General features: G+C 42.5%; 1 protein-coding gene across 2 annotated transcripts; it reads left to right on the forward strand.

The window, feature by feature from the left end:
* The first annotated feature begins 290 nt into the window (after nucleotides 1-290).
* spen (spen family transcriptional repressor) lies at nucleotides 291-27,771 on the forward strand. Of its 2 annotated transcripts, none has more exons than XM_076742106.1 (15): nucleotides 291-750; nucleotides 3,466-3,786; nucleotides 11,285-11,899; nucleotides 14,846-15,003; nucleotides 15,158-15,358; nucleotides 15,435-15,586; nucleotides 15,704-15,829; nucleotides 15,978-16,091; nucleotides 16,177-16,290; nucleotides 16,382-16,482; nucleotides 16,607-24,464; nucleotides 24,606-24,950; nucleotides 25,046-25,240; nucleotides 25,451-25,609; nucleotides 25,736-27,771. In XM_076742106.1, the coding sequence occupies exons 1-15, from the start codon at nucleotides 668-670 to the stop codon at nucleotides 25,865-25,867; spliced, it is 10,674 nt and encodes a 3,557-aa protein (XP_076598221.1). In that variant the 5' UTR covers nucleotides 291-667; the 3' UTR covers nucleotides 25,868-27,771. The 2 variants fall into 2 exon arrangements, with proteins under 2 accessions (XP_076598221.1, XP_076598222.1); XM_076742107.1 differs by having other exon boundaries at nucleotides 441-750; nucleotides 3,466-5,615.

Below are 27,771 nucleotides of genomic sequence, written 5' to 3' on the forward strand. Positions count from 1 at the left end.
TGGCCCTGTGGCTCACTTGATCATTTTGAGATTATGTTATTTTTTGTGCATTGACAAAAATAAAATGTAGCTTGTTGTATTAAAAAAACATTCTACAAACACCAAGCTCGGGCTCATTTAGTTTCACTGTATGCAAAGTGCCTCACCTTGCCCATTCCCAACCAGCAATGATGGGATCCTCCTGTGAGTCAAAGCTTCTCAGATGTCAAAGCACCTTCATTCAACCAGGGGTTTTCTCGCGCATGCGCAGCGGCGGGAGACGATCTCATCGGGGAGAAAAAAAAAAGTTCACACACAAAGCCACGCCTGCGCGGTGTGCCTCTCATTACAAGCGAAGTTGCTGCATCTTTTTAGGAAGCTACATGCTTTCTTTCGACACCCAAAGGTCGCATGGTGTCAGGGACGCGCCTAGTCACGGGAACAGTCCGGTGCGCGTTCATGAGCTACAAGATCGCGCTTTAACAGTGAAGAGTATCAAACAGCGTGCGGGGATCCAACCTAATGGTTTACATTAGGTCACACAACGAACAGTCAATGATTTGCGCCGAGGGTTTTTGTTTTTTGTCTTTCTTGTCCGGCGTTTATTTTGCAAACCTTTTCCATTTTGCACGGGAAGAAACTGACATAGCAAACTCATCTGTATGATAGGGGAGCAGGAGCACACAGTATGGTCCGGGAAACCAGACATTTATGGGTGGGAAATTTACCCGAAAATGTACGAGAAGAGAAAATCATTGAGCACTTCAAGCGGTGAGTAGAAACGCTGATGAGCGATGTGTGTGTGTGTATGTATGTTTGTGTGTTTGTGGCGTTACGACGAAGTGCTGCGCGGCCAGCATCTCTCTGTTGTGTCACATTTTAGTGAAGTCGGGATGAAGCAGGAGGTTCCCCAGTAGCAAAGTCCCATTTGGCAACTGTGCTGTCAGCTCCCCGTAAGCAACAACACTGCGCTGCATTTCAGCTGAGATAAGAAAGAAAACTGCTAGCACGCTTCCACCACCCAGCTAGCGGACATATGGTTTTGCCATTTTGACACGGTTACTAACTTGCAGGCGAGGTGATAACTTTACTTGTCCTTCCATGTTGTGTGGCAGTGCATTCCCACCAGGTAATCGTTTGACTCTTAAGGAGCCTACCTCTCCACCTGGCCACCGTAAAGAAAACACATTTTTCAGTAGCGTGGACGCTAACAGCGTAGCGCCAGTGTAAACAAACTTCAGCCAACCTGGCGAGCTGCTAGCATTGTAAGAGCTATGCATTTCCCAGTCTGCATCTCTGGCAGACATCAGCCTGTGAAGTCTGGTGCCGTGTGTTTTGTGGTGCCTGAGCAAATCAGGGACCCGATGTTTCACTTGACTCCGTGAGTTTATCAGGTCACTGCTTCCAGCTAAACCTGTGCTCGGAGTATGGTTCATTAGCATACTGTGTACCTGTCTATCAGAGTGCGCTGTCGCTGTTGCAAGAACCGGATTTTTTCCCCCCAAGTCTAACACGAGTCAGAGAAACCTAAAAGGTGACGCGACATCACGCCGCCATCCATGCGGCAACGTTGTTGCACACTGACTGTGACTGAACAGGCTGCCGTGTACTCTGATGTGCAACACTGTAACGTTGTGCTCGCGTACTTGTGTTTACTTTGTGCGCGTATGAACACAGAAATGATCGTCTTTGCTGCATTACCACCGCGCTGCTGCTGCTGCCGCCCCCCCTCCCCAGCTGCTGACTTGCACAGCCTGCAGCGTGATCCGATTTAAGGGAAATCATATCGATATTTTAATTACGATATTCAAATTGAGCTCCATCTGTGCTTTTTGGGGGAGGTTTGTTTGGGATATTGGAGCAGAGCAAACCCGTGCACCATTTATGGGCTTTTGGCTCTTTGTTGGCTTCCTTGGACGGAGGAAAAAAAATGTAAATATGAATTTCTGTGTGGCTCTCACGTTTGCCTGCGCGCTCTCGCCTCTCTCTTCTCGGCTGTCAAGGAAATAGCAGCCCGCCTCTCCGTGCATATGTGTAGGAGAGCAGCCTGCTGAAAAACATCACAGTCTACCTATATGAGCAGCTTTACTGTGTAGGCGTCGCCATATCGGACGAAAGCTGATCAATTACCAACATAAATCATACATGTCCTTAACGCAGCTGTGACCGAAAGGCACGTTTGTCTCACAGCGTGCCCCCAACATACGACTCTCTAAAACACATAAACTGATCATATTCATTTCGCGCTCCACACTCTGGTTTTGTTATTTGCGTCAGACGGATGCAGTGAGTGAACTACAAATATGGTTCGTGTCTGATCCGTGCAGCCTTGCTGCAGAAGGCACAATAATGGGCTACCTGTGCGCCGTTTTATTTACATTAGGCTGTTTCATGATGTGCGCAACGTTATGTCTGGGGGATGGTGATCTGGCTGCATGTTATTGCAATAGTTGAGGGGAAAGTGTGTCGGCGAGCCCTTTTCAGCATGCTGCCTCAGCTCCAGCGTTCACCCAGAGGTAGCCGGAGTATGCAGGTGCATGACAGCCCAATGTGTGATAGAAGTCATTGAAGATGGGGGACGGCAGAATGAGTAAGCAGTGTGAACAGCTTTTCTAAAATGGCGTCGGAGGCTGTTCAATGTTGGGAACTGGCATGCCAATAAATTTATGGGCACCCTACTGTCTCTGTCGGACAGTGGAAATACACTCCCGAAAGAAGGATTCTTGGGGGGGGGGAGTCAGTACATAAGGATGATAGCAGGCTTTGTAATCCCAGACTAGGCTTGTAAATTTAGTGTAATAGGCTTCCCATCAGTCAATTCAGCCATCACTTCACAGGGTATTTACAGGCTTATCAAGGAAACAATGGAACACTTGGCCTCATGCTCATCTGTTAAAAACTCTTTTATATTTTGAGGTGGGGGAAATGCGGAAATGTATATAAAAATGCACCGAAAATGCTTTTTCCTTATGGTGAAACAGAAGGAGTCATATAATCATTATTGATTTTCTTAAAAGAATAAATAAATAAATAAATCCACACACAGCTCATCAGGAAATGCCACGTCTTTTCATGTGCCGTCCAAACCTCATCCATACGCTTTCCAGCAGCTGTGAGCTCATGAGAGCGCCTTCCCCCTGAACATGCTAATGTTAGAAAATATATGCATTTATTAGCATGTAGTGTGCCAAGGCTTCACGACCAGTTGCTGGGTTACTGTTGCCTTGTAAGAAAGTACCACAGAGCAGAAAAGAAGAGTAGAAAAGCCACCTTACCTCCCATCCCTCCTCTGTCTCACACACACACACACACACACACACACACACACATTGACATTCAGCACTCACTGCAGTCAGAAAAAAGGTGTCATCTTTTGGGGAAATGACATTATTTTCAGTTTAAACTGAAATGCGTAAACACTCATGCAACATAAGTGCAGTTTAGGTGCAAGTGATGACCTTGTTTTTCTGTTGTTGTCTCTTTTAGATATGGACGTGTGGAGAGTGTCAAGGTCCTGCCCAAGCGGGGTTCAGAAGGTGGAGTCGCAGCGTTTGTGGATTTTGTGGACATTAAGAGTGCTCAGAAGGCTCACAATGCTATCAACAAGATGGGGGACAGAGACCTGCGCACTGATTACAATGAACCAGGCACGATTCCGAGTGCCGCGAGAGGGCTGGACGATAGTCTGTCCTTAGGCTCTCGTGGCCGGGATGTATCAGGGTTCACAAGGGCGGCAGGGGGGGCCGTGTATGGGCCCCCCACGTCGCTCCACAGCAGAGATGGACGCTATGAACGCAGACTAGACGGGTAAGTGGACAAAGTTTCTTTGAAGGCAGGGGAAACCATAGTTTCTCACTTTACCTCCAAGCATCTTCCCACCACCTATTCATTATACTGGTTTGGGGAGGGGTGTCAATCTTATAGGGATCCTCTCTAAAGTCCTCGGAGCATGACGAGCGCTCCTGGCTTCATATACCGAGATATTCCATAAGTGAGGGCACAAGTTAATCGATTACTTACATGAGTAGTCAGTTTAAACGGCTGTAGGGGATTATCTTTGTGACCCAAAAGATCTCTGTGAGGTGGATGTATCTCTGGTGGAAAATGTGGGGCAAAGATTGGATATCGTAAAATTTCCCAGGATTATTGGAGATTGCTAGAGAGAGAGAGAGAAAGAGAGAGAGAAAGAGGGAGAAAGGGAGAGAGAGAGAGAGTGGTCCAGCGGCCATCCCTGGGATTCCCCTAATCTGGAGTTACGTGCCCTGCTCGGTGGATTAATGTCACCCTTTTTTCCTCATGTAACAAAACATCCAAGAGCACACATTATATGTATAAGACACCATTGTTTGGATTAGTCTAATTTGGTTTTCAATTATCGTGCACACCTCATGGAGGTGTTCACTTCTCTCGCGGGCTGGAGTCATGTGGATAACCGACACAGGATATTTATTCCCCTCTGTTGGATTAACACTGGCCAGACACCTTAAGGATATGCTATCATGCTAAAGGTATGGGTTGCTTTCTTGGTTCTTTTGGTTTTTTTTTTGTTGTTTTATTTGGGATTATATCTAAAATCAGGGCATTACAATTTGAGTGCTGGGAGACCTCTACTGGTGATGCACCTCAGTAGAGACAACAAAAACAAGTGAGCAAATGACTTTTTTTCCCACCTTATTTTTGTGGAGATTATTTTTGCTTTTCAACAAGTGAGACTCACAGATTTAATGAGGACCGACACGGACTATGTTTGGATCGTACAATTCTCAGAAGAATGCTGGAAATTCAGACTGGAAAGTTGCTGTTGGAGATAACCTCATGTCTGTGGATTACCTGCTCCTTTCCTGAGTGTGGAACTATAACTAAACCTTGGATACAGTCACGTACAGAATCAGAACTGAATTGCACCCATGAACTGTGTTTTTCATTGACTCAGCTCCGGTTTGGACTGCGTGCAGGCTCCTCTGCTCATAAAGGAGGAAGACAACAGACATGAACATCCACGAGCTTCAAAACTCGTCTCCACCCTGGGAATGAATACAGTGCTACTACGTGCAAGAATCTGGATTATGGTTAAGAGACATGCTCTTTATTCTTAATCTGTCATGGCCAGATTTGGTCCGTCTGCCAAAGGAATTCGACTGCTTCACTGCTGAGCGCAGTTTGACCAAAGTGGATTGTGCAGGACTTCACAAATGAAGATGCAAGACTTAATTTTCCCATCTCTTCCATCATTGCTGTTGAGGAGTCAGTGGCGCACTGCTTTACTGAAGATGAACTCCTGGATATCATGTTTTTATTTTACTGGACTCAGGTGCAACTGTTTTTTTTCTCCGTTTTCCCCTCCCAGGTGTTGTGGATGGATATATGGACACAAATTGACATTTTCCAGCATACAAAACATCCGAATGTGGATCCTTACAAGGTCATGTTTGTTTTTATCTGTCTAATCAAAATGGACACTCCAGCTCATCAAGTGCACATGGTCCCCTGCCCTGAAGATGAGGATTACATTTTCTAGTTTGCTTCAGTTTTTTCCCCTCTCCACTCAACATTTTTGCCCATTTTTTCTGCTCACAAAGTTCTGTCTCCCTAGATTGTATTTGGAATTATAGGTCAAGTTACCACTCTCTCAAAAGGTTGGTATGTCCTGCCCTGTGTATTTTAGCTATCCTCTCTAACCCCCTAGTTTGAACCCCTGTCTCTCTCCATTTTCCCCACTAACCGAAGTAGCTGGTAAATAGATTGTTATTACTGCCTGTGTGTCTATATGCAGAAATCTATACCTTACCTTGAATTGTTTTCCTTTCTCTTCCCCTCACCTCACCCCTCTTTCAGCTGCCCCCCCCCCCCCCATCTCCTTATAATGAATAAATCCATTTTGCAGCTGTTATTCATGACGAGTGATCAAAGTAAACAAATGTCCCTTTAATGTGCGACATGGTCTTAATGTAACACGAGGTTGGGATGTGGAATCGTATTAAGATTCAAAGACTTGTCTTTTTGCAGTATGTGCAGTGAAAAGCAATAATAATCATAAACAATAGGAGTAAAATATAAGCATTCTAAAAATGGAAAGTGTAAAATTATAACATTTCAAAGATGAAAATATATAAATATATGAATTTAGTGTCCGTATTTCCTAATATCTGAAAAACAGAGATAGAATGAAATTATTAAATAAACATCTTGCTTTTAATTCAAGCTTGGTCCAGGTCATAGTTTAAAATTTTTATGTCATTATCTCTTATTGTTAAAGGATTTGATGAGTGATTTAAGTTTTGAATCAAACAAAAATACCAAACATTTGCTGGATTTTCTTGTAGATCATTTTTAAATGGCTGTTAGTTGAACCAAACAACATTTAAAATGTCACCTTTGTCTCTGGAAGAAAGTGGCAGCAGAGGTAGACTAAATGATTGATCGATTAATTAAAAAAATAATCTTCGTAGTCATCAATAATGAAATAACCATTAGTTCCAGCCTTTAGCCCTTGTGTCTTTTGTTCCTGCCTTGCAGTTTTGAAAGGTCCTCAGCTTCCTTTTATGGGACAGGAGTGGGATATGAATACTTTATAACTCGTCACGGGGTGCAGACTCAAAATTTGATACTTAAGCTTCAACTCCTGAGAAATATAAGTCATTTCAGATTATTTCTGTAGCATTTTATTTCTATGAGAGAGTTGACCATAGTCGTTCACGGGAAATATGCAGGTAAAGAGATTACATTCATCCGAAGTGGATTTAAAGGTCTCCATGTAGGGTTGGCCAATAAAATAATAATTGCTGTGAAATTTGCAGACTGACAGATTTTTCTCTCCCATTTATACTGTGGTGTCTATGGCTTTTTAATTTCTTTCTGTAGGGCTGCAACTAAAGATTATTTTCATGGCCAGTTCATCTGTCTATTATTTTCTACATTAATGAATAAGTTGTTTGGTCTATAAAATGTCAGAAAATGGTGAAAAATGTCAATTGTTGTTCACAGAGGCCCAAGTGGACGTCCTGAAATATCTTGTTTTGTCCACAACCCAAAGATATTCAGTGTACTCTCACAGAGGAGTGAAGAAACCAGAAAATGCTTACTTTTAAGAAACTGGAAACAGAATAATCAGAATTCTTTTTCATAAAAAAATTACACAAACCTATTCATTAATGATCAAAATAGCTGCTGATTAATAATTGACAGCTAATTGATAAATCTTTGCGGCTCTTTCTGGCTGTATTAGACTGTTGCAGGCAGGGGTTTAAATCAATGAGCAGGACTGATTCATGGCGGTATTGGGTTTATAGGATCGTTGCTTCAGTTTGATGGATTGCTTTGAACCGTCAGGTATTTAATTCACCGGATTAAGCAAAAACAGAGATTCCAATTATTTTATTTAGAAATGGTTTTTCAATTGAGCTTCCTAAAAATGCACTATATCTCAATATATATCAATATCATGATATAATGATTTATGGTCCATGTATTGTACTTTAGCCCCTAAGGACAAAAGGATGTTCCAGAGCTGCACAGTTAACTGTTGTCTTGAATAGCTCAGGGATGTTTAGCAGTAAACTACTCACTGTAAATTTCCAAAATTTACAGACCTGGAAATTTCAAATTAGATTGATATCCACGTATTTCTCCCGCATGACTGAACCACCACATAAGATGCCTTTTGAGCGTGCTGCTGGAATGCATCCTCATAATTATGCTGTTCACATAATCCCCAAACAGTTGATGTGTTTAGCATGCACCAGAGCAGACTAATAATCAAACACCAATGGAAATTCAGCCCCAAAAAATTCTAACTGAATTATTTTTAAGCTCCATGAATAATGTAGAACCTGTTTTGTGTAAAGTGAAATTGAAGTGAAATTGAAGGCTGTCTATTGAGCAGTGAGCCTGCGCCACCGAATTAGCATTTTTGAGAGCATCTGGGGGTCAAGGTAATCCATCACTTTCACAGCAGACATCGCTGTGCCATAGATGTTATTCATGAATCAAGCACACAGATGATTAAATCAAATAAGCTGAAACAGAATTGGCCTCTGACCCGCTGTACTTTATCTGTAGTGCGGTGAAATACAGACGCAGTGCGAGTGTCCTAAACCAATTAATCCTCAACATCCAGGAGACTTTGTGCATCCATGCAGCCTTTTGTTCTCGTGCCCTGTGGAATAAAAGCCTTCGGTGGAAAGACTTAATGATTGATTTCCATTTATGACTTAAAACAATGTTGGTGTCTGTAAGTCTAGCATAAACATTTATGTCAGGTTTTTTCTACTGGTGAATATTTCCAGATTGGCCACATCACAGAGTATCTAAATAACTCTAAAATGACAATTTTTGGCTGGGGAAAGGTTTTATTATTTGTTACAGAGGGTAAACTTAGGGGATGAAAGCAGTCAATCAAAGTCCTCTCAGGTATGGCCGTAAAATGTGAGTGTGAATATGCGTGACACATTTTTTGTCAGGTGTAAAGGTCAGGTTGAACATTTTTAAGAAGCTCATCTTATGGCTCATTTACCAAAATGCCTTTCAGGACATCACAGGGCATCAGTGGTGCACAGGAAGATGCTTGTGTCATATATCTTCAGAGAAATGGCTGCAGCCTCCTGTTAGCACCTCTTGTAACCCACGTTTCATGGTTTCTAAAGCTCAGACTGAGATGCAGGCAGCTCATTTCAGGAACTATTTTTAGCCGTGGAAAATAGCATACGGTATCTGGCTCCTCAGATGTTTGCTTTCAATGACCCTAAGACTATATATTGGAAATGCATTGAAAAAGATTGAACTGTGTTTGTGGCATTACCCAGAAGAACTGGAACAATTCTAGTGGAGGCACTAAACTGTGAAGCACAAAAACAATCATAAAACTAAAAACATTACAAACAGAAGACCATAAAATGTGCAATATATCGATGAAGGAGCTAATCACAAACATTTGCCTGAGATTCAAAGAACAAAGCATTGTGCCCTCGTTTTTGCTGTCATTGGGGAAAATACTAACCAAAGGCTGCTGACGCCTCTTTAATGAGATGAACAGTTTCTGAAGTTTCTCCATGTTGAAAGTGTCTTTGATTTGTACTTAGAGTTCTTTGTTGGCGTCGAGAGTTAAGCAGCATGCAAGCCAAATTTGGACAGAAACATCTTTACATAGATGTAATCAAAACATCTCTGATGGCCCAAATCAATCAAAGATCCAAAAGATTTGGATGCCTCACTTAATTATCAGCATGGGAAATTTGGAAATTCTATCGAGGGAATTGGTTAGACTATTTTTTTTCCTCATACTTGATATTATAATCTGAATTTCACCCTGAAATGAGGCAGAGCATCATCATCATTTTGTTGAAACTTAGGTTCAATGTTTGTGACGCTTTCTTTCTTTGAGACAGTTCTTTCAGCCGTCCTTGCCTTCATTGGATAGCTGGAAGCAGACAGGAAATATTGGAGATAAGAGCAGCAGCCAGTGAGGATATCAGCGACCAGGGACCTTTGACCCTGTCTAGAGTCAAACAATAAGATGCTGCAGTTAGATGATCCGGGCAGTAGAACACTGGTCCAAACAGATGCCATGCACATCAGTTGGTTTTAATGAACAAATTAATTTCCGATTTGAATGCTTCATTACCTGTAGGATTTTCATCTGCAAAACTTTGGTTTCTATGATCACAGAGGCATGTTGATATTAATAAATCTTTCTAGTCTTAGATACAAGTCACATAGTAAAAACATGATGTCAGGAATATAATATTTTAAGTAACTTTTTCAAACAGTTCATGTACACACACGCGTATACATAAATACATGCATACACACACACACAATAAAAAAAGAAAGACTAAGACAACAGTCCAGTTTTATTTTTTAATATTGCAAATGTGTGTGCTGTCCTCGTCTTCCTTTTTTGTCATTAAGTACATTAGGGATCCAGCACCCAGTCCCCAGTCTTCAAGATCTAATTTCAGTTGAGCGTGTTGCATCTTATTTTATATGTATGTATGTATACAATGTTTTGCATTGTCACACAGGCACAAAGATACTATGTGCTTTTGCGGTAACTTCATATTAGTACTGGAGGTTCGTTTGCCATTAAAATCTGGCTTTGGCTTGAATCTCAATATTTTTCTGTCCCTGTGTTTGAAGTGGACAAAGAATGAAACATGAAAAGAATCCGTTAATGAGAGTTTGTAACTGTAGTTATATTAAAGCATATTCTGCCCTGTGTTGGAACATCATGGCTAATTTGCTGATTATAATTTGATCTGAATTCAAACAGTGGTAATTGCTGTCCTGTCCTGCTCATTACAGGGAGTTGGGTAATATGACTGCTGTAATGACACAGCAGTCGTATTACCAAATTAAATTCTGATTGCTTTATTCAGTAAGAGGATGTTCAGGTCTGAACAGAATGTTCTTATTTGCAGTTTCTAATGCGCATCTTCATAAAAGATGCTTTGAAGAGCTTTCAGGAGAACAAGTGGTGTCAAGTTGTGTAACATTATAAACAAAAGGCTTGTCATAAGTCACCTCTAAAAACCTTCAACAAAGCCTCTCACATAAATGATAAAACGCCTCAAAAAGTGGTCTTTGTTACATTTGCTAGATGTTACAAGACGAAAATGACTTAACAATCCATAAAGGCATGAATCTCTCATGTAAATGCTTGTGCAAATCTGTCGTATCCTGCAGTTAAACTTTGAAAGAAGCTGCAGATTTTTGTTTTGTTGAACACTGAATGCATGCCTTGTGCCCACTATCTCTTCTAAATAACCCACGTTAATTATATCTTAAATATAGTGTGTTTCATTTTAAAGTAGGGTATACCAGTTGTGTAGCTCTTTGATGCTTGGACTGGGAAACTACTCAATGAAAACTCATCTGCATTCAAAGAAAAGCAGGTTTAGACAAAATAGGCTTCAAGCTTCTGTGTGATAGACCGTTACCTAACAGCATCTTGGTTGCACAAATAAAAGATTGGTATGGTGGCCGAAGGATCGGATAAATTTAATCTCAGAGTCATAAACTGTTAGGTTGATAAAAGATGTTGGACCAGATGTTCGCTTGTCTCAACCAGTTAATCATTTAAATCCCCTTCTAGTTTGTTCTGTAGGCTGGAAAATAATTCTCTGGTTAGATGTATGGAAGCCACCCTTCTCAAAACACTTTACTGCCCCGTCTTCCCATGTGTCTAATTAAGGAAAACCCACCAGAGACACCTGATAATTTTGTTTGTCCACTGTCTGATGCTAACAGCTTTCTTAAATGTCTTAAATATAACTGTAATGTGATGTTGTTCTCTCTTCCTGTTTGTTAGGACGACTGAAAGTCGGGATCGGGCGTACGATCACAGTGCCTACGGACATCACGAGCGTCCTGGTAGCAGTTTCGAACGCCAGCGGCACTATGAAACAGACTATTACCGTGATGCAAGAGAGAGGACTCTGAGCACAGCTGGGAGCGGGTCTGGTACTTCCAGTGGAAGTGGTACAGCGGTGTCATCGGGAGTTGTTGGAACTATCGTTAGTGCTGTTGCTGGCAGCACGGGAACTGGTGGATCAGCAGGGGCCACGTCGGGTGGAAGTGGAGGATCTACATCCAGCGGGGTCGGTTTCTACCGCTCCCATAGCAGGAGCCCTTGTCGCTTTGAGACGCCAGAGCCTCGCTATGAGTCTCGTGCCAGGGAACCCTTTACTTTGGCCAGCGTGGTTCACAGGGACCTTTACCGGGAGGACAGGGGGCGGCGCGGGGAGCGGTCGTACCGCCACAGTCGTAGCCGGTCTCCGCACTCGACACATTCGCGAAACCCCTCTCCTCAGAGACTGGCGAGTCAGGCGACCCGTCCTCCTCGCTCCCACAGTGGGTCAGGCTCTCGCAGCCGCTCCTCCAGTTCAGACTCGGTCAGCAGTACCAGCAGCAGCACGAGTGGCAGGTGAGTGAAGCTGATCTGGCTGTCAAGATTTCTACCCTAGTGCATGGCTGTTGTTTACCTTTGTGCATCCTAGTCCTAAAACAGGTAGTGGACAGAGCACAGGATATAAGAATTTAAGAAAGAAATCTGCACACTGAAAGCTAAAAGTCATTTCACAAAATTAAACAGTATGTTTAAGTTTATGGAACCAATTCAGAAGATTAAGAATGCCATCGATCTGTCATTTTTCGCTGCTTACCAGGTCACAGTGGTCCTTATGTCTGGCTTAAGATGATACACTCCCTGGGAATGTTTAAATGCTGTAGATTTAATACAAAACACAATGTTTTACAGAAAACTTGAGCTGTATAAATCCAGTATTATTCACTATTCCATGAGATATTCTTTTTTTTAAATGTCTGAGATGATTTTGACTTGGCTTCAGATTTTCTAGACCAGCTCTGTGTGGCTGAATGAACGCGTTAGCATTTGCCAAATGTGGATATCTGGATTCAAATCAATTTCTATCAAGGGAAATGAAGAGGAATTTCACTTTATGTTCCTATACTGTCTTCTTAAACATAGTATAATTCCTCCGACATATATTTACATCAGCTGTACGGCTGTATTGACTTCAGCAACCAGTTTTGCCAACAAGCTAAGACTTGTATTTACATTTAATTCCTGTCACTGGTTCATGGGCACTGTAGTAAGAACACCTTGTTGCTCAACATCCCTCACTTGTGGTTTATAAAGTGAACTGTTTCAAGATATCATATCTCCTACTGTCGGGTTATTTGCTTGTTTATTCAGCAGATACTGTATCATTTTTTATTCAGGGATGATCAAAACTCATCATGGAACATACTTTTGATACTTTGTGGGGATATATAGCAAAACTGAGATGCAGGTTGACGTGGGCAACTGTTTGTGGTGTGCAGTCAAAATGGTGTTACAAACAACACCTGCATGTTAGAAAAATTATTGTGAAGACACAACATGTGTTCCCATGTGACCCTTTCACTGATATTCCCCTAAATAAATCTTGAGGATTTAAAGCAATCCATATACGGGCAAGGGCACCACCTTCTAAGATTTCAGTTGCAGTATCATTTCTAATTCAGTAACATAACACTAGTTGTGAATGTGTAAACCTCTGAAACAGTGTTAAGTGCGCAAATTTCTACTTTGCCCATATTTGTATGATACATTTTTAAAATGACAAATCTGTTTTTACAAGGTTGTTGGCTCAGTAGTTGATTGCTGGTATGTGTCAGAGGCTGGAATATGACCTTTTTTGCATGTAGCTGCTGCAATGACACACTTTGGTGCGATTTCGATCTCAATAGATTTATTACCGCTGTTCATACTTTGGATTAAGCTATTTCCCGCTATCTTGCCTTCATCAGGTTGGTGTCTGAGGTTGTTACTGGTTTCCTTATATATGTATATATAAGTCTGCTGATCAGCCTAGTGACCTACAGATCACCATGGATACGTAGCTTACAAAACAACATTATCACCATCTTTTTAAAATATTTTTGACAAGATAGAGTGCTTCGTTTCCTGTCCAAGAAATGAAATCTCTGAGGTACTATTATAAATATGATAAAAGGGTTTTATGAATAAATTAAGACCCATTCAGTTATAGGTCGCTTGTATGATCACAGACACACCCTAAGCCTGCGTTTTGTTGCTATAATAAATTTGCATACAGCAACCACAACTGATACCAGAATTGCATTGGATATATGTACTATAATTAAGATGTTTCATGGCATCCTGTGAGTGTGTTTTAATTATAGTGCTCCAAGCAAATTTCAGTCTCTGCATCGAGTCTCAGCTCTGTTTTGAAATTGACATGCTAGTTTAACTGTTTTGTGCAAAATATGATATTTGCATCCAAGATCTTGTAAATGCATTGCTTCTTATTAGTCGATCTGGGCTGTTGTTGAGTAGTAATTGTACACAGAATGCATAAGTAAGAAAAGGTTAGGATAACCAAATGAGGTCTCCAGTCTAAAAAATGTCAGCATGTCTGCCCATGGGATTTACTCCACTCCAGACATTTTCCTCACCTTTCTCCAGTTGTTTATTTTTTGGTTAACTGCATCACCTTTGGACGCAGCAGAGTCCGCAGGTCTGAACGACATGTAGCGACACATGTGGTTTGAAGAGGTAGTGCTATAGGGGGAATTTCAGGAGACGGCTGGTGTATTTTTCTCACTGCCTACCTCTGTGTATGGGTAATGGCTCCCCCCCTCCGTGAGATCCAGTTGGAACTGGAAATTTCTGGCCAGTGCTGGCTGCCTGCCCACTCCCACAGGCCAGGCTCCGTCAGCAGCACTTCCGGGAGTGTCTGAGCACAGGAGGAGAAAGTGAGAAGGAAACAAACAGCAGAGGGCCTAGATAGCTGAGACAGGCATGGGAATGGTTTGAGAAAAAAGGTGCATGAGGCACCAATGAATATGCCACTGACATGCAAATCCATATTTTCATGCTGATAACCAGATGCACCATTATAAATATAAAGTGGGGAGAAAGAGAGTATTTTTCTCCTCTTCATCTGAGAGACATTGCGGGAGAAAGACACATTCACAGTGCTAATAAGTGTTTATGCAAATCACTATACCACACACACACACACACACACACACACATGCACATACACTTTTTGTCTGTTGTTCTCAACTCTGCATTCAAATACAATGTTTAGCGCGTATTAACAATCTATGAATGATTTCTCAGATGCAGAGCATGTAGCACTTAGTGTACCACAGCAAAAGTGATAAATCAAGGTAAAAATGACGTAAAAATGCGAATAAGTAGATTCCTCAGTCTTACTTGGTCTGCATAGGAAACAGCGGGTTACTGTAACACAAAATAACCACCTTTTTTATCATAATGGTAGAGATAAAACTGAGGCTTGGAACAGCATCTTAAGTCGATGTTACTCTTTTGCTACAGTGATTCTAGCAGTAGTTCCAGTGATGACTCCCCGGCACGTTCAGTGCAGTCTGCTGCCGTTCCTGCACCCTCAGCACTTCCTTTATCCTCCCTTGACAAGGATGAACCACGTAAAAGCTTTGGCATCAAGGTCCAAAATCTTCCTGTGCGCTCTACAGGTTAGTTATAAGGTGCTCTTAAGGTGTGAGCACAAAGAGCTTTTTTTGCCCAGAAATGCTGATGCATTGTATTTCTATGTGTCCCTCAAAAATGGACACATTTTATTAATTTCAGTATACATACTTGATAAAACATTTGATCTGTTTACTGCAGACACGAGCCTGAAGGATGGTTTGTTCCATGAGTTTAAGAAACATGGAAAGGTCACATCTGTACAAATCCATGGAGCTTCGGAGGAGCGCTATGGGCTTGTCTTTTTTCGTCAGCAAGAAGACCAAGAGAAAGCACTTGGGGCATCAAAGGGGAAGCTTTTTTTTGGCATGCAGATTGATGTCACAGCTTGGAATGGCCCGGGTAAGTTCTGATCTTTAGCTGCAAAACAGAATTATTTACAGAACACAGAAGGTGCCAATGAGCTCTTATTTTTCAGAGACAGAAAGTGAGAACGAGTTTCGACCCTTGGACGAGAGGATAGATGAGTTTCATCCAAAGGCCACACGAACATTATTTATTGGAAACCTCGAGAAGACCACCACCTACCATGACCTGCTTAATATCTTTCAACGCTTTGGAGAAATTGTGGTAGGTTAATGTTGTGAAATGGTTGAACATGAGGCTGTATGCAGTGGTTACCACGCTGCACAGTTTCAGATTACCATGATTACTTACAGCATATTTCTGTTTTCATTATCCACAAAGGATATTGACATTAAGAAGGTGAATGGGGCCCCACAGTATGCCTTTCTACAATATTGCGACATTGCCAGTGTCTGTAAGGCCATAAAGAAGATGGATGGCGAGTACCTTGGTAACAATAGATTAAAGGTGAGATTTATCATGTTAATTTAAATTTAAAATTTTGCCTCCACGCCTTTACCACATTCTCGTCGTTCACAATCACTCAGTATTATTTATGAGCACAATTTGCACAATCTAAATAAAATAATCTTACATTTTGTCCTTCATTTTTCAGCTGGGCTTTGGAAAGAGTATGCCTACAACATGTGTTTGGTTGGATGGATTAGCATCAAACACAACTGAGCAGTTTCTTACTCGTCATTTCTGCCGCTATGGACATGTTGTCAAGGTAAGTCTGTTTATATCCCCCCTCATAGTTGCCCATTGTTTACGTTCTGGCACCTTGGGACTCTATTTTCCTCTGTCTTCCGCAGGTTGTGTTCGACAGAATGAAAGGAATGGCCCTTATCCTGTATAACAACATTGAGTATGCACAAGCTGCTGTCAAAGACACGAAGGGGTGGAAGATAGGGGGCAGTAAAATCAAGGTAAGTGAAATAAAGCTTTGCTCTGAAATTTTGCTCTGTAATGTTGTGTGTTGTCAATATGCGACAGACTAAAAATGTATGTTTTCCTTAGGTGGACTTTGCCAATCAGGAAAGTCAGATGGCTTTCTATCGTTCAATGCAGGCATCTGGTCAGGATATCAGAGATTTTTATGACATTCTCTCTGAAAGAAGGTTTGTGTAGTTTGCTGAAGGAATAATAATTTCACCTCAGTGCTGTCTAATATTAAACCTAACATTGTTGATGCCAAAGTATGATGAAATTATAGCTTGCTTTTTCTGATTTATATCTTGGCAGGGATGATCGGCGAACTCAATATGAGTTTCAAGCAGAGAGACAATATTATGAAAATGTACGGACACCAGGAACATATACTGAAGATCCCCGTCGTAAATATCCTGCCAGAAGTCGGGAGTTCTACACTGAGTGGGATCCATATCAGGGGGATTACTATGATCCACAGTACTTTGAAGATCCCCGGGAATATCGAGAATATAGAGCTGACCCTTACGAGCAGGACATTCGCAAATACAGCTATTTGCAACGGGAACGTGAAAGAGAAAGGGAACGCTTTGAAACAGATCGTGGACGTGATCATGGGAGGAGGACAATTGAACGTAGTCAAAGCCCATCTCACATTGCCTCTCGTCGCCCTGCAAGCCCTACTGCATCTCCTTCACTCTCTGAGAGGATACCAAGTGATTCAGATCGCCGTATTTGTTGCAGATCTTCTGAAAGAAGTGGTAGCTGCAGTTCAATCTCCCCACCCAGATTTGAAAAACTTGAAAAGACGCGCACTGAAAGGTATAATAAAACAGACAAACTTGAGAAGGATCGAGTCTTTGAAGTTGAAAGAGGGAATTTAGTTGAAAAGGAGAAGCGGGCTGGACGGAAAGATCGAGGGGACAAGGACAAAAGTGAGAAACAGAGGCTTAAGAAGCTCAAAGTCGCATCACCTATTCTCCAACAATGTGAGACGGAACCTGAACTTGAAAGAGATATTAGCCCTGAGTCTGTCCTTCGAAGTAAAAACAGTAAAATTCCTAAGGATGGCTCAAGCAAAGGAAGGTTAGACCTTCTGCCTTGTGTTGTGCAGTTAACACGTGTTAAAGAAAAAGAAGGAAAATTGATTGGTCATTCTGTCCAAGAAAAACAAATGCCGAGGGGTGGGTGTGACAGTCCTAGATTGGCATCACCTTCAGCTGACCAGAGGAGTCCTCCATTCCGCTCAGAATCATCAAAAAGTGACCTCTCTAAGCATGGAAAGGTGCCCAGAGACAAAAATATGCACAGTTTAATTGAGGTTATTGAAAAGGATGCTAAAGTCAAATCCAAAAAACATGGAAAATCTGAAATGGGATTTGACAGTGGCATTGCTGTGGATATTGACCGTTTAGCTGCACGGAAAAGGCGTTTTGAAGACTCTGGGAAAACTGATCGACAGAAAAGAACTAGTGAGGAGGATCTTGTTAGACCGGGACTTCATAAACTATGGAACAATGCTAAGGAGACAGAGTTGGATAAGACCCTTCTGATCAAAGGGATGCATAAAAAGGAGCACCACAAGGATAAATGTGCCAAGATGGTTTTGGTTAACAGTCCTAAAGATGTACGAGACTGTGAAAGCAACTCCATAGGCCTTTCTCTGGAGCGACAGTCACGGATGGGGGAGATGCCTGAAGATTCTACAGATCAATTAGATTCTCCCTACCTTAAAATGGATTTAGAAGGCTCAAAAAGTGAAAACAGCTCCAGTCTCACAAAGATGTCAGATGATGGTAGCCTTGATTTGGATGAATTAAAAGAACAGCAGAAACAGATTTTGTCTGAAAATGATCAAGAGAGGGGGAAGTGCAGAGACTCAGATGATGGAGATGAACACTTTGTGCACATTGACCAGAATAATATAACAAGACAAATCGAACAGAGTCGATGGCTCCGACCCAAGCTTGGCGATCCTGATAAGTTAGTCAAGTCTGAAAACCCACCAAGTAATGAGACTCGTGACTTTGAAAAGGATTATATCATGCATGTTGTTGGAAAACCAATTCAGGATATGCCCAGTGACGACTTCTCTTCCTGTAAACGAAAGAAATTAGAGAATTTTGACTTTGAAATAGTCACTGCAAAAAGAGAGCGCAACTTTGCAAGTTCCCAAAAGTTGAGTGAGGACATATATCATAGTATAACATCCTCAATAGGACATGGTCACTTTTCTGCAAACGAGGAAGATGAAACTGCCCAGATTTCTGTGTCCGTTGTAAACAAAGAAAGAAAGACTTCTCCAACAGCAGATGATAAATTTTCCCACACAGAGTCATTGAAAAACAGTTTGGGCCTGACAGCTGCCCATTTTCAGTCTTCTGACACTGAGCTCCCAAAGCTTAAGACAAATTTGCTTGGCTGTGATGAGGAGTTAATGCAGCGTTGGGAAAGACGGATGAAGTCTGATTCACTTAGAATGGAAATGACTTTGTCTGGTGATATTGCAAAACATGAAAACATCCGCAAACGTCTTGGCCAGGATTTGGAACCTGGAGAAGTGCAGTCTGACTCAGATGACGATGGAGAAAACAAACACATCTCTCCCAAGTCCAATAGTTCCTTGTCTTATATTCTCAGGGAGCGTGACGAGAGGATGACTGACCTAAAGCTTTCAGGCTCCTTGGAAAAGAATAAGTTTTATTCTTTTGCATTAGACAAAACTATAACTCCTGACACAAAAGCACTCCTTGAAAGAGCCAAGACACTGTATTCCTCCAGGGAAGATAATTGGTCCTTTCTTCCTTCACGCTTTCCAACCTCCCACACTTGTTCAGATAAGGACAAGGTAGAGCTCGCACCTCGACCTATTCCTTCTTGGTATATGAAAAAGAAAAAGATTCGTACTGGCTCTGACGAAAAGCTGCATGATAAAAAGGAGGAACTTAAACCGCAGGACCAAGAGCGTCAGGACCTGTTTGCCTCTCGCTTTTTGCACAGCTCAATCTTTGAACAGGATTCCCGACGTTTGAAGCACCTTGAACGTAAAGACCAAGATTTTGAAACTGGAGTTGGTAGGCCTTTTGCTAAGCCAGGAGCTACTGAGGCACAGCCTGAATCTGGATTAGGTGACATACCACAAGAGCCCATAGTGCTTTTCCATAGCCGATTTTTGGAGCTTCAACAACAAAAGGACAAGGACCATCCCCCACCTGATAGTGAGAATGAGTCCATAGTGGTGGAGATTAAAAGAGATGAAGTACAGAATTGTGATCATGTGCTGTCTGATAAGGAACCTGAGCCAGTTGTGAAGGTTGATGACAAATCAACCAGTCCCCCATTAATCCTGTCAGTTTCACCATATGATCCTTCCCCTAAAGAACTGTCTTCACCAGAAAAGAAAGAACTTTTAAGTCCATCGTCGGATCAGCCTGTATCATTTGTTAAAGAAGAAAAGGTAGAGCCAGTTCTTGAGGTGTCGCCATCTCATTCTCTTCCTGTGGAAGACTTAAAACAAGTTACTCCTAAGCTAACCATAACCCCTCCACTCGTCCCTCCAGAGCCAGAAAATGAAATGGAAACAAAAGGAGAGTTAATTGAACCCAAAGTGAAAATTGGAGAAAGTTTGATAGTGGAACATAATCCTCTTGTGGAAGATAAGCCTCCCACTCCTGGTGCTTCCCTAAGTGGTTTTGAGAGAGAGACTGCAGAATTCACTTACCCCGACTATCCAAAGATTGAAGAAAAATCTGAAATTATTAAGACAGAACCCAAAATAGAAAATCAAGAAACCAAACACTTTGAGGAATCTCAAAAAACTGAGACAGATAGTGAGGTGTGTATGCCAGAGCTAGAGGCTGAAATAAAACCATTACCAAACCGCAGACAGCCCAAGAGTAAAAGGGCAAAACCACTGTCAGTATTACGCACTTCGCAACCTTCCCAAATTGTTGCCGCTGAGAAGCCTGCAACGCGAAAGAGTGAACGGATTGATCGAGAGAAACTCAAAAGGGCCTCATCTCCTCGAGCAGAAGTACCAAAAGCATCACTTGAGTCTAAAACCACATCTAAGTCACCAGTTCATGCATCAGAGTGTGAGCATAACCTTGAGTCAAGTTTGATCCATGGGAGAACGCGCCGCAGGAATGTGAGGTCAGTTTATGCCACGCTACATGAAGACGACCAAGCTGGCAAAGAGGTGGTTGAGTCATCACGCTCCATGCGCAAACGAGGTGCTGATAAAGAACCAATACAACAAGATGTTCAAATTCCATCTACTAATGCAAGGCGAGGACGCCCACCTAAAAGGGGTGTCAAACGAGGTGAGGATGTATCACCAGTTAAAGGGGATCAGCAAAAAATGATAGAGGAGGACACAGAGGTCAAAGAGACCTCAACTACTGCAGAGGTTGGGAAAGCCTCTGAGGGATGGCGTTCACCCCGAACCCAAAAGACGCATCAACCACAACTGAACTCATCTGCCCCGGTTAACAAGAAAGGAGGTAGAATAGACAAACAGTCTGGGAGCGTTACAGTACTAACTGAACAAGCTGATCTGGCAAGTCATGATGAGTCAGAGATTAAGCCTAAAACTGACTCCGAACTGTTTGGAAAGTTATCAGAAAAGGCGGAAATTGTAAGCTCACCAGTGCACAGAAAGGAAAAGGACTTAAAAGATTCTGGCGTAAAGAAATCTACTGATGTGAGTATTGAGAACATAGACACCAGCTGCTCTGAGAGGAGACAACAGCCTGAAAAGATTGTTAAAGTGAAAACACCAAGGCTGAAAAGAAATACCAAACAGGTCACTGACGATAAATCACACAGCTTAAAAAATCTTGAGATCCGTGTAAGCGTGGATGACGTGAAAGGTTTACTTCGTTCAGAGGATGATGAGCCTGAGTCATTTGAAGCTCCAACTATTGCAAAAACCAAGACAGTTGTACAAGAGAATGAGGAAACAAAGATTGAAGGCTTTCCAAGAGAATCAAAAGAACCTGGTGCACAGGAAACGGAAGACACCTTATCAGAACCTGAACTGCCTGCTGATCCAGCTGCTCTCTTAGCACGCCAGATGGAACTAGAACAAGCAGTTGAAAATATTGCTAAACTTACAGTTGAGCAACCTCCTCGACCGTATAAGGAACCACCTTCAGGGCAACCTACCATATTGCCTCCTGTCATAGCAGAACCAGAAGTTGAGGTTGAGGAGGAGAAGCGAGCTAATCCCGCAAGTGAAACTGAGCTTGCAGCTGCGATTGATTCCATTACAGCTGAAGAATTATGTGCAGATGCAGATGGTTTCACAGCTCCACCTACTTACACAGCTCTTATTCCTACCCCTGAATCTGTGATATCACCCTCCTCCAATGAGATTATGGAGCCTGAAACTCACATGGTTATCAACAATATTCTTGCAGCGGACTCAGATGATGGTCATCTGACACCCAGCCCAAAGGGGGTAATAGCAGAGACTAAGGCAGCTGAGGACACCCCTCTTCTTGAAACACCCAAGAAAATGGGTAAAGTTAGAGCCAAAGCCCAGAAGAAGTCGAGAAGTCGTAAAGGTGCAGCTGCCAAGAAAGGGGATACTGCTGAAGAGGTTTCACAACCAGAGCCCTCTCCAGTCAAGTTACCAGAGTCGATCCCAGAAGACCCAGAAACCATTAATTCAAAAGCAGTTACTGTTACAGCTGGGGCAACTGCAGCAGCCTCTGTGGTCACTGCTCTTGCAACTTGTAGGCGTGACGTCACAAGTGCTATAACTGTAGACACGCCCAAAGAGGCAGAACAGCCTGAAGTTGAACAGCCTGTACCCAAAGAATCTGCTTTTCATTCAGGCACAAGCAACTCCAGTTGTAAAAAGCATCCCCAAGCAGCAGAACCATCTACCCCTACTCTTGCCCCTGCTCCTGTCCGCCAACAGCCTGTATCCCAGTTCAGTGTACCCCTTCTACGGCCAGCCAAAATGCCACTTTCCCCAGACTGGCCTCCTAGAACTGAAGAAAGTAGAATCTATGTTGCTCCGTCATGTCATGTCACAGTTGTAACTCCTTCTGCACCAGCATCAACTGCACTTGGAACCCCTTCAACAAATCCCCCAATGCCTCCTGATACCAAGGCCTCAGATATTGACCCCAGTTCCAGTACCCTAAGAAAAATCCTAATGGAACCTAAATATGTGTCTGCATCAAACAGCAATTCCATACCTACCACTATGGTGACATCTGTACTGTCAGATCCCTCACGGATGTCAGAGAATGAAAATCCCTCTGATACAGTGGGTTCAAGACAGTTGCATCCTGAAGAGAGACCACCTTTACCCCCCCAGCCTATACACCACAAACCCTTTCCACTGACAGAGTCACAACAAAATTGTGGAGAGAAGCATACAGTTATTTCTCCTGCTACCTCAGTAATAAGTCGAATTCCAATGCCTTACGATACAGAGGAAACTCCACGAATTTCATTAAGCAACCGAAACATTGGCCTGTCTATTCCCAAGCAAAAATTTAGATCAAACTCTAATGAGAATAATCGTTACCATGGCATGGATATAGTAGAAGATGGGACTAGAGGGCGCTCTGTTGTTGAGACCACTTCTTATAGTACAGGCTCCAGTCCTGGCCTAAGGGTCAATACATCAGAGGGTGTTGTAGTTCTGAGTTATTCGGGTCAGAAAACTGAAGGACCTCACAGGATGAGAGCCAAAATCAGTCAAATTCCTCAAGCCAGTGCTGGTGATATAGAGTTTCAGCAATCTGTGTCCAAATCTTCAATAAAGCAAGACCCACTCATCACACCATCCCAGTCGCCTACCCCAAAAGTAGCCCCAACTCCAACAGTTTATGGCCACACAGGCGTTCTCTTGACAGGCCAGTCTTATAACTCTCAACCTGTCATTTCCAGTACTAAGCAGGAGACCCTTGGGTGTGACAAATCTGAAGCTCCGTATCACACAGCATCCCAGGGTGGTGTGGTTAAGATGTTCCAACAGCCAATTAGTTCTCCTCAAGTCCTTATGTACAACCAAGCTGTGATACAGCAGCAGCATGGCAAGAGAGGACTGGGGACAGAACCTCTACCAAAAAAGATGGATATTGGCAAAGCTGTTCAACAGTCTAACCTCAGCCCAGTCATGAGTCCACACCACCCATCACTTTCAGGAACCCGCATGAGCCCCAGTCCTGGTATCCCAACTGATCGATCAACTCTGCACCTAAAGCAAGAACCCCAGTCCCCACGAACATCTGTTCATTCCCCTTTGCCCTTTGTCAAAGCCTGTCCTCCAAGCAGTTCTCCAAGAGGAACTAATGTTGTTCTAGGTCATGGCATGTCATCAATGTCTACATATCATTCTAGTATGCATCACCCGCACTCAGAACAGTCCTCTGTCATAATTCAACCTCACAGTGTCACTCAGTCAATGGCTCATGAAGCCAGGATGAACACTCCACCAATGTCCGGGATAAGCTACGGGAGGCGAAGTGACTCCCTGTCTTCTCCTCATCCAGGGCCTCCACAGCGCTCAAACACACCGCAGCCTAATGTCATTCGAGATATGGTACTGCAGTCCCATTCAAGTCCCCAAGGGCCAGTATCAGGTGGTGGTGGTGGTGGTGGCAGCAGCAGTGTAAGTGAAGAAGACCCCAGACACTTGAACCAAGTCCTCAGCAGACCTTCAGTGCCGCAGCTCCAATCTGATGTAATGATGATTCACAGTGATCACCGAGGGCTCCACTCAAGCATACGCATGGACCAGTACAGAGACATGCACCAGCGCATCCTCATGCACCAGCAACTGGAAGAGCAGGCCGCTGTAGAAGCAAGACAGTCACGCACCACAGAGACTGGAGCAACGTCGTCAAGCAACATCTCTGGGCCTTCAAAAAGTCCTATAGTGGGGAAGAGTATTGAACTTTCCACAAAAGAATCTCTCAAACCACTAGAAGGAAAGCTGATACACCCACCTGCCAATGAGAGTAGAATCAGGGGAGTCCATGCATCGAGTCCTGTCTTGGTGTCTCCTCACTCTCATGGGGTTCAGCTGATGCATCCAGGAGGTGCAGGCTCCTTTCCAGTATACCGGGACATGCGGGGCTTCCCATCCCAGTTTCCAGGACATCCTTCATCAGGACACAATGTGGCTAACCAAGGCATTACATCTTCACAGGTCTCTTGATATGCTTTTATTATTGACATTTTGCAAATATTCAGCATTTTATTATGTAGCACATATGTCATCACAATTTTCAAGTTATAAAACATATTCATAATTTAACTAACATAATCTGGTACACATTTTCTTAATCAGGTCCCATCAGAGCCTGAGCTGGGTCACAGGACTAAAATGTCTCAATCACTTGGAGGGGGAAGTGATTCGAAGCCAGAGAGTTCCCATCTTCGCCATGCTACCTCTACGGATCTCTCACACATTTCTCGAATACAAGGGGATACAGTCTCACCCTCATACCAGTCTCCCATGACGTCCCCCATGGGTCTTACTCACAAGCCAGATCTGTCCCTACAGAAAGGCCCTCCAGGCTTCCTGCAAACACCTCCGCCAACAGCACCTCCATCAAGTTCACTGCAGCCACGGTCTGATGCTAAATTGGAACATTCAGGACATCGTTCCATTGACATGGTACAGCTGTTGACGGTAGGAAGGCAGATGGACGAGCGATGTCAATATACATGAATACATTTTCAAAGATGAAAATATGATTAAAAACCATTTTCTGCTTTTCTGTACAGAAATATCCTATTGTATGGCAAGGCCTGTTGGCACTGAAGAACGACCAGGCTGCTGTCCAGTTGCACTTTGTTTCTGGCAACAACATACTGGCCCAGCGCTCCCTGCCGCCTCCAGAGGGAGGTCCTCTTCTCCGTATTGTTCAGAGGATGAGGCTTGAGGCTTCCCAGTTGGACAGTGTGGCACGCAGAATGACTGTGAGTATTCTGGATTTGACTACCTCTGAAAGGCAGGTTCAGAGATAACTTATTTAACGGTACTATTGAAATTGAGACTTGATTGCAGATTGATGGATTTCAGCCATTACCCCCGTTAACACTCTGTTTATAAAAATACTGCATTTATCTTAGTTCTAGGGATGTGTTTTTATGTTAACAGTTATAATTGAGACTTATCGTTCATGACAGGTGGAGAATGACTACTGTTTGCTACTGGCTCTACCCTGCGGTCGAGACCAGGACGATGTCCTTGGTCAAACCCAGGCCTTGAAAAGTGGCTTCATCACCTACCTGCAGGCCAAACAGGCAGCTGGCATCATCAATGTGCCCAATCCTGGCTCTAATCAGGTCTGTGTTTACTGAAACCTTTTCTGTTCTACGTTTATTTTTGAATTTTACCTTTGTTTCATAATGAAATGTCATGAAGATTCGGTTCCCTCTCTCATCATCTTATCTTCATCTTTGGATTCACAGCCAGCTTATGTGGTGCAGATTTTCCCACCGTGTGAATTCTCGGAGAGCCACCTTTCACGCCTGGCCCCAGACCTCCTCAACAGCATCTCCAGCATTTCCCCTCACCTCATGATTGTCATTGCCTCTGTTTAATTACCTCCATTTTCTTTTTCCTGAACAATACCAACACCAGCCCTTTTGGACTCGTCCGGTTTTGTAAACTGGATTTGCCTCATATTTTCATGAGTTTGACTCTTAAAAAAAAATCAAATTTAGCATGTACTCACCTTTTTCTCCTACACTTCACCAAGTCCTTAAGTCACTCAATGATACTGAATTCCAAAAACTATACCTTTACAGAGAGGATCTGAAGGGTCGAACGGGGATTTTTGATGACCATTTCTGATTTCTCATTTCATTTTTGCCATTTTTGGAGGTGTTGAGCATAGCCTTTTCTAATTCATAGCATCCATAAAGCTATGGATTGAGACCTTCCTATGGGATATTTTTTACCTTCATAAAAGTGATTGTGAGTTTTTTAAAAAAAGACAAATGATGTGAGAAGTCATTGCACTATGTTAAGGAAAAATTGTGAACTCTGTACAGATTTAAGTATAAAATGATACGTCATGGAATTTTCTCTTGTGATCAGCCATGCTTCTGCAAGACAAAAGAAAATCATTGCCTGGAAAATGATCGAGAATCATTTCAGTCTGATCAGTCATACTGCTTTTGCCACCATCAGCCAACTTCTACGTCATTTCCGGACTCAACTCTCCATCCCGAAGTGTTCCCTGCCCCAGGAACTCATGAGGGGACGTTTAGAGTTGTACAGTTTACACTCAATGCCTCAACAGGGGACTATATAAAGAATATTTAATTTTTGTTTGCATCTTCTTTAAGCCTAAGGGTATTGTGGACAATTGTGAAACTGTAAATATTATAAATATTTAAAGACTGAAGCAATGTGGAGAGACCAAGTTATTTTACAAGACAGATCATCAAATCTCAGTGTTTTCTTTCTTTCTTTCTTTCTTTGGGCAGGGGCAAACGGGGGGGGGATGGTGGGAAGGATCTGAACAGGATCCAGTAGTAAAATCCACAAAAAGATTTTTTTAAATTGATTCTGTGCCAAAATGTATTTTGCAAACGCTCAACACACGCAATGTATCTTAAACATTTTGATCAGAACCTATTTTCATATGTGACTTTGTATTTGCCCCCCTCAGAGGGCAGACTTAATTCTTTTTTTGTTTTGCTATTGTTCATCAGCCCAACTCTGTTACTACAGTGCTTTTACATTTTGAAATGGAATCCTCATTTTGAAGACACCATTGTATTGTAAGGGTTGCGTTTGTGTTTGTATTCCGGGTTTCCTTCTCCCTGATGTGGTCCTCTACTGCCCCCTGCTGTCTGAAATCATGCTCACATGTTAAGGACTGCACCCTAAGGTCATTTATGTCATGACCTCCAGACAGATGTGCTATAGCATGCTTTTTTTTTTTTTCTAAACTTAAAGGGTAAAGTGAAATCATGGAGGCAAAGAATGTGACTTGAACTTGACATCATGCCGCTAATGGATGTGTTGATCATCTGTCTCCATCTCTCCCCTCAACTGTCTCCTTGAGCCAAGCTGTAAATACTGATGTCCTTAATCTGTGCTCTTGTGTATTTTTCCCCTTTATAATTGTCTTTCTTCAGGGTCCTTATTTTTGTTTTGTGCAACAAAACAAAGCAGTCTGAAAGAGACAGGAGATGAGGTGTGTGAAACCGATGTTGAAAGTAAAACCATGCTTGTCAGTTTTGTGGTGTAAATATTTCTATGACTGCAAGCTGAATACTCTCATGGTTATGTTGAAGGCACTTATAATTTTTGATAAACAAACGAGAAGAAAATACAAAAAACAAACTTAAAACAGTGATTAATATGAAAACTGTCTTTTGATCAATCTTCATTTTGAGTGTACTTTGCTGTTCCTCCATGAGGACATTTTAAACTGTAAAATAAATGGTTGTTTAACTTACTTCTGAAGATCATTAAATGGTCCGTCACTCTT

Source organism: Chaetodon auriga, chromosome 10 (assembly GCF_051107435.1).
Source record: "Chaetodon auriga isolate fChaAug3 chromosome 10, fChaAug3.hap1, whole genome shotgun sequence".
NCBI lineage: Eukaryota > Metazoa > Chordata > Actinopteri > Chaetodontiformes > Chaetodontidae > Chaetodon > Chaetodon auriga.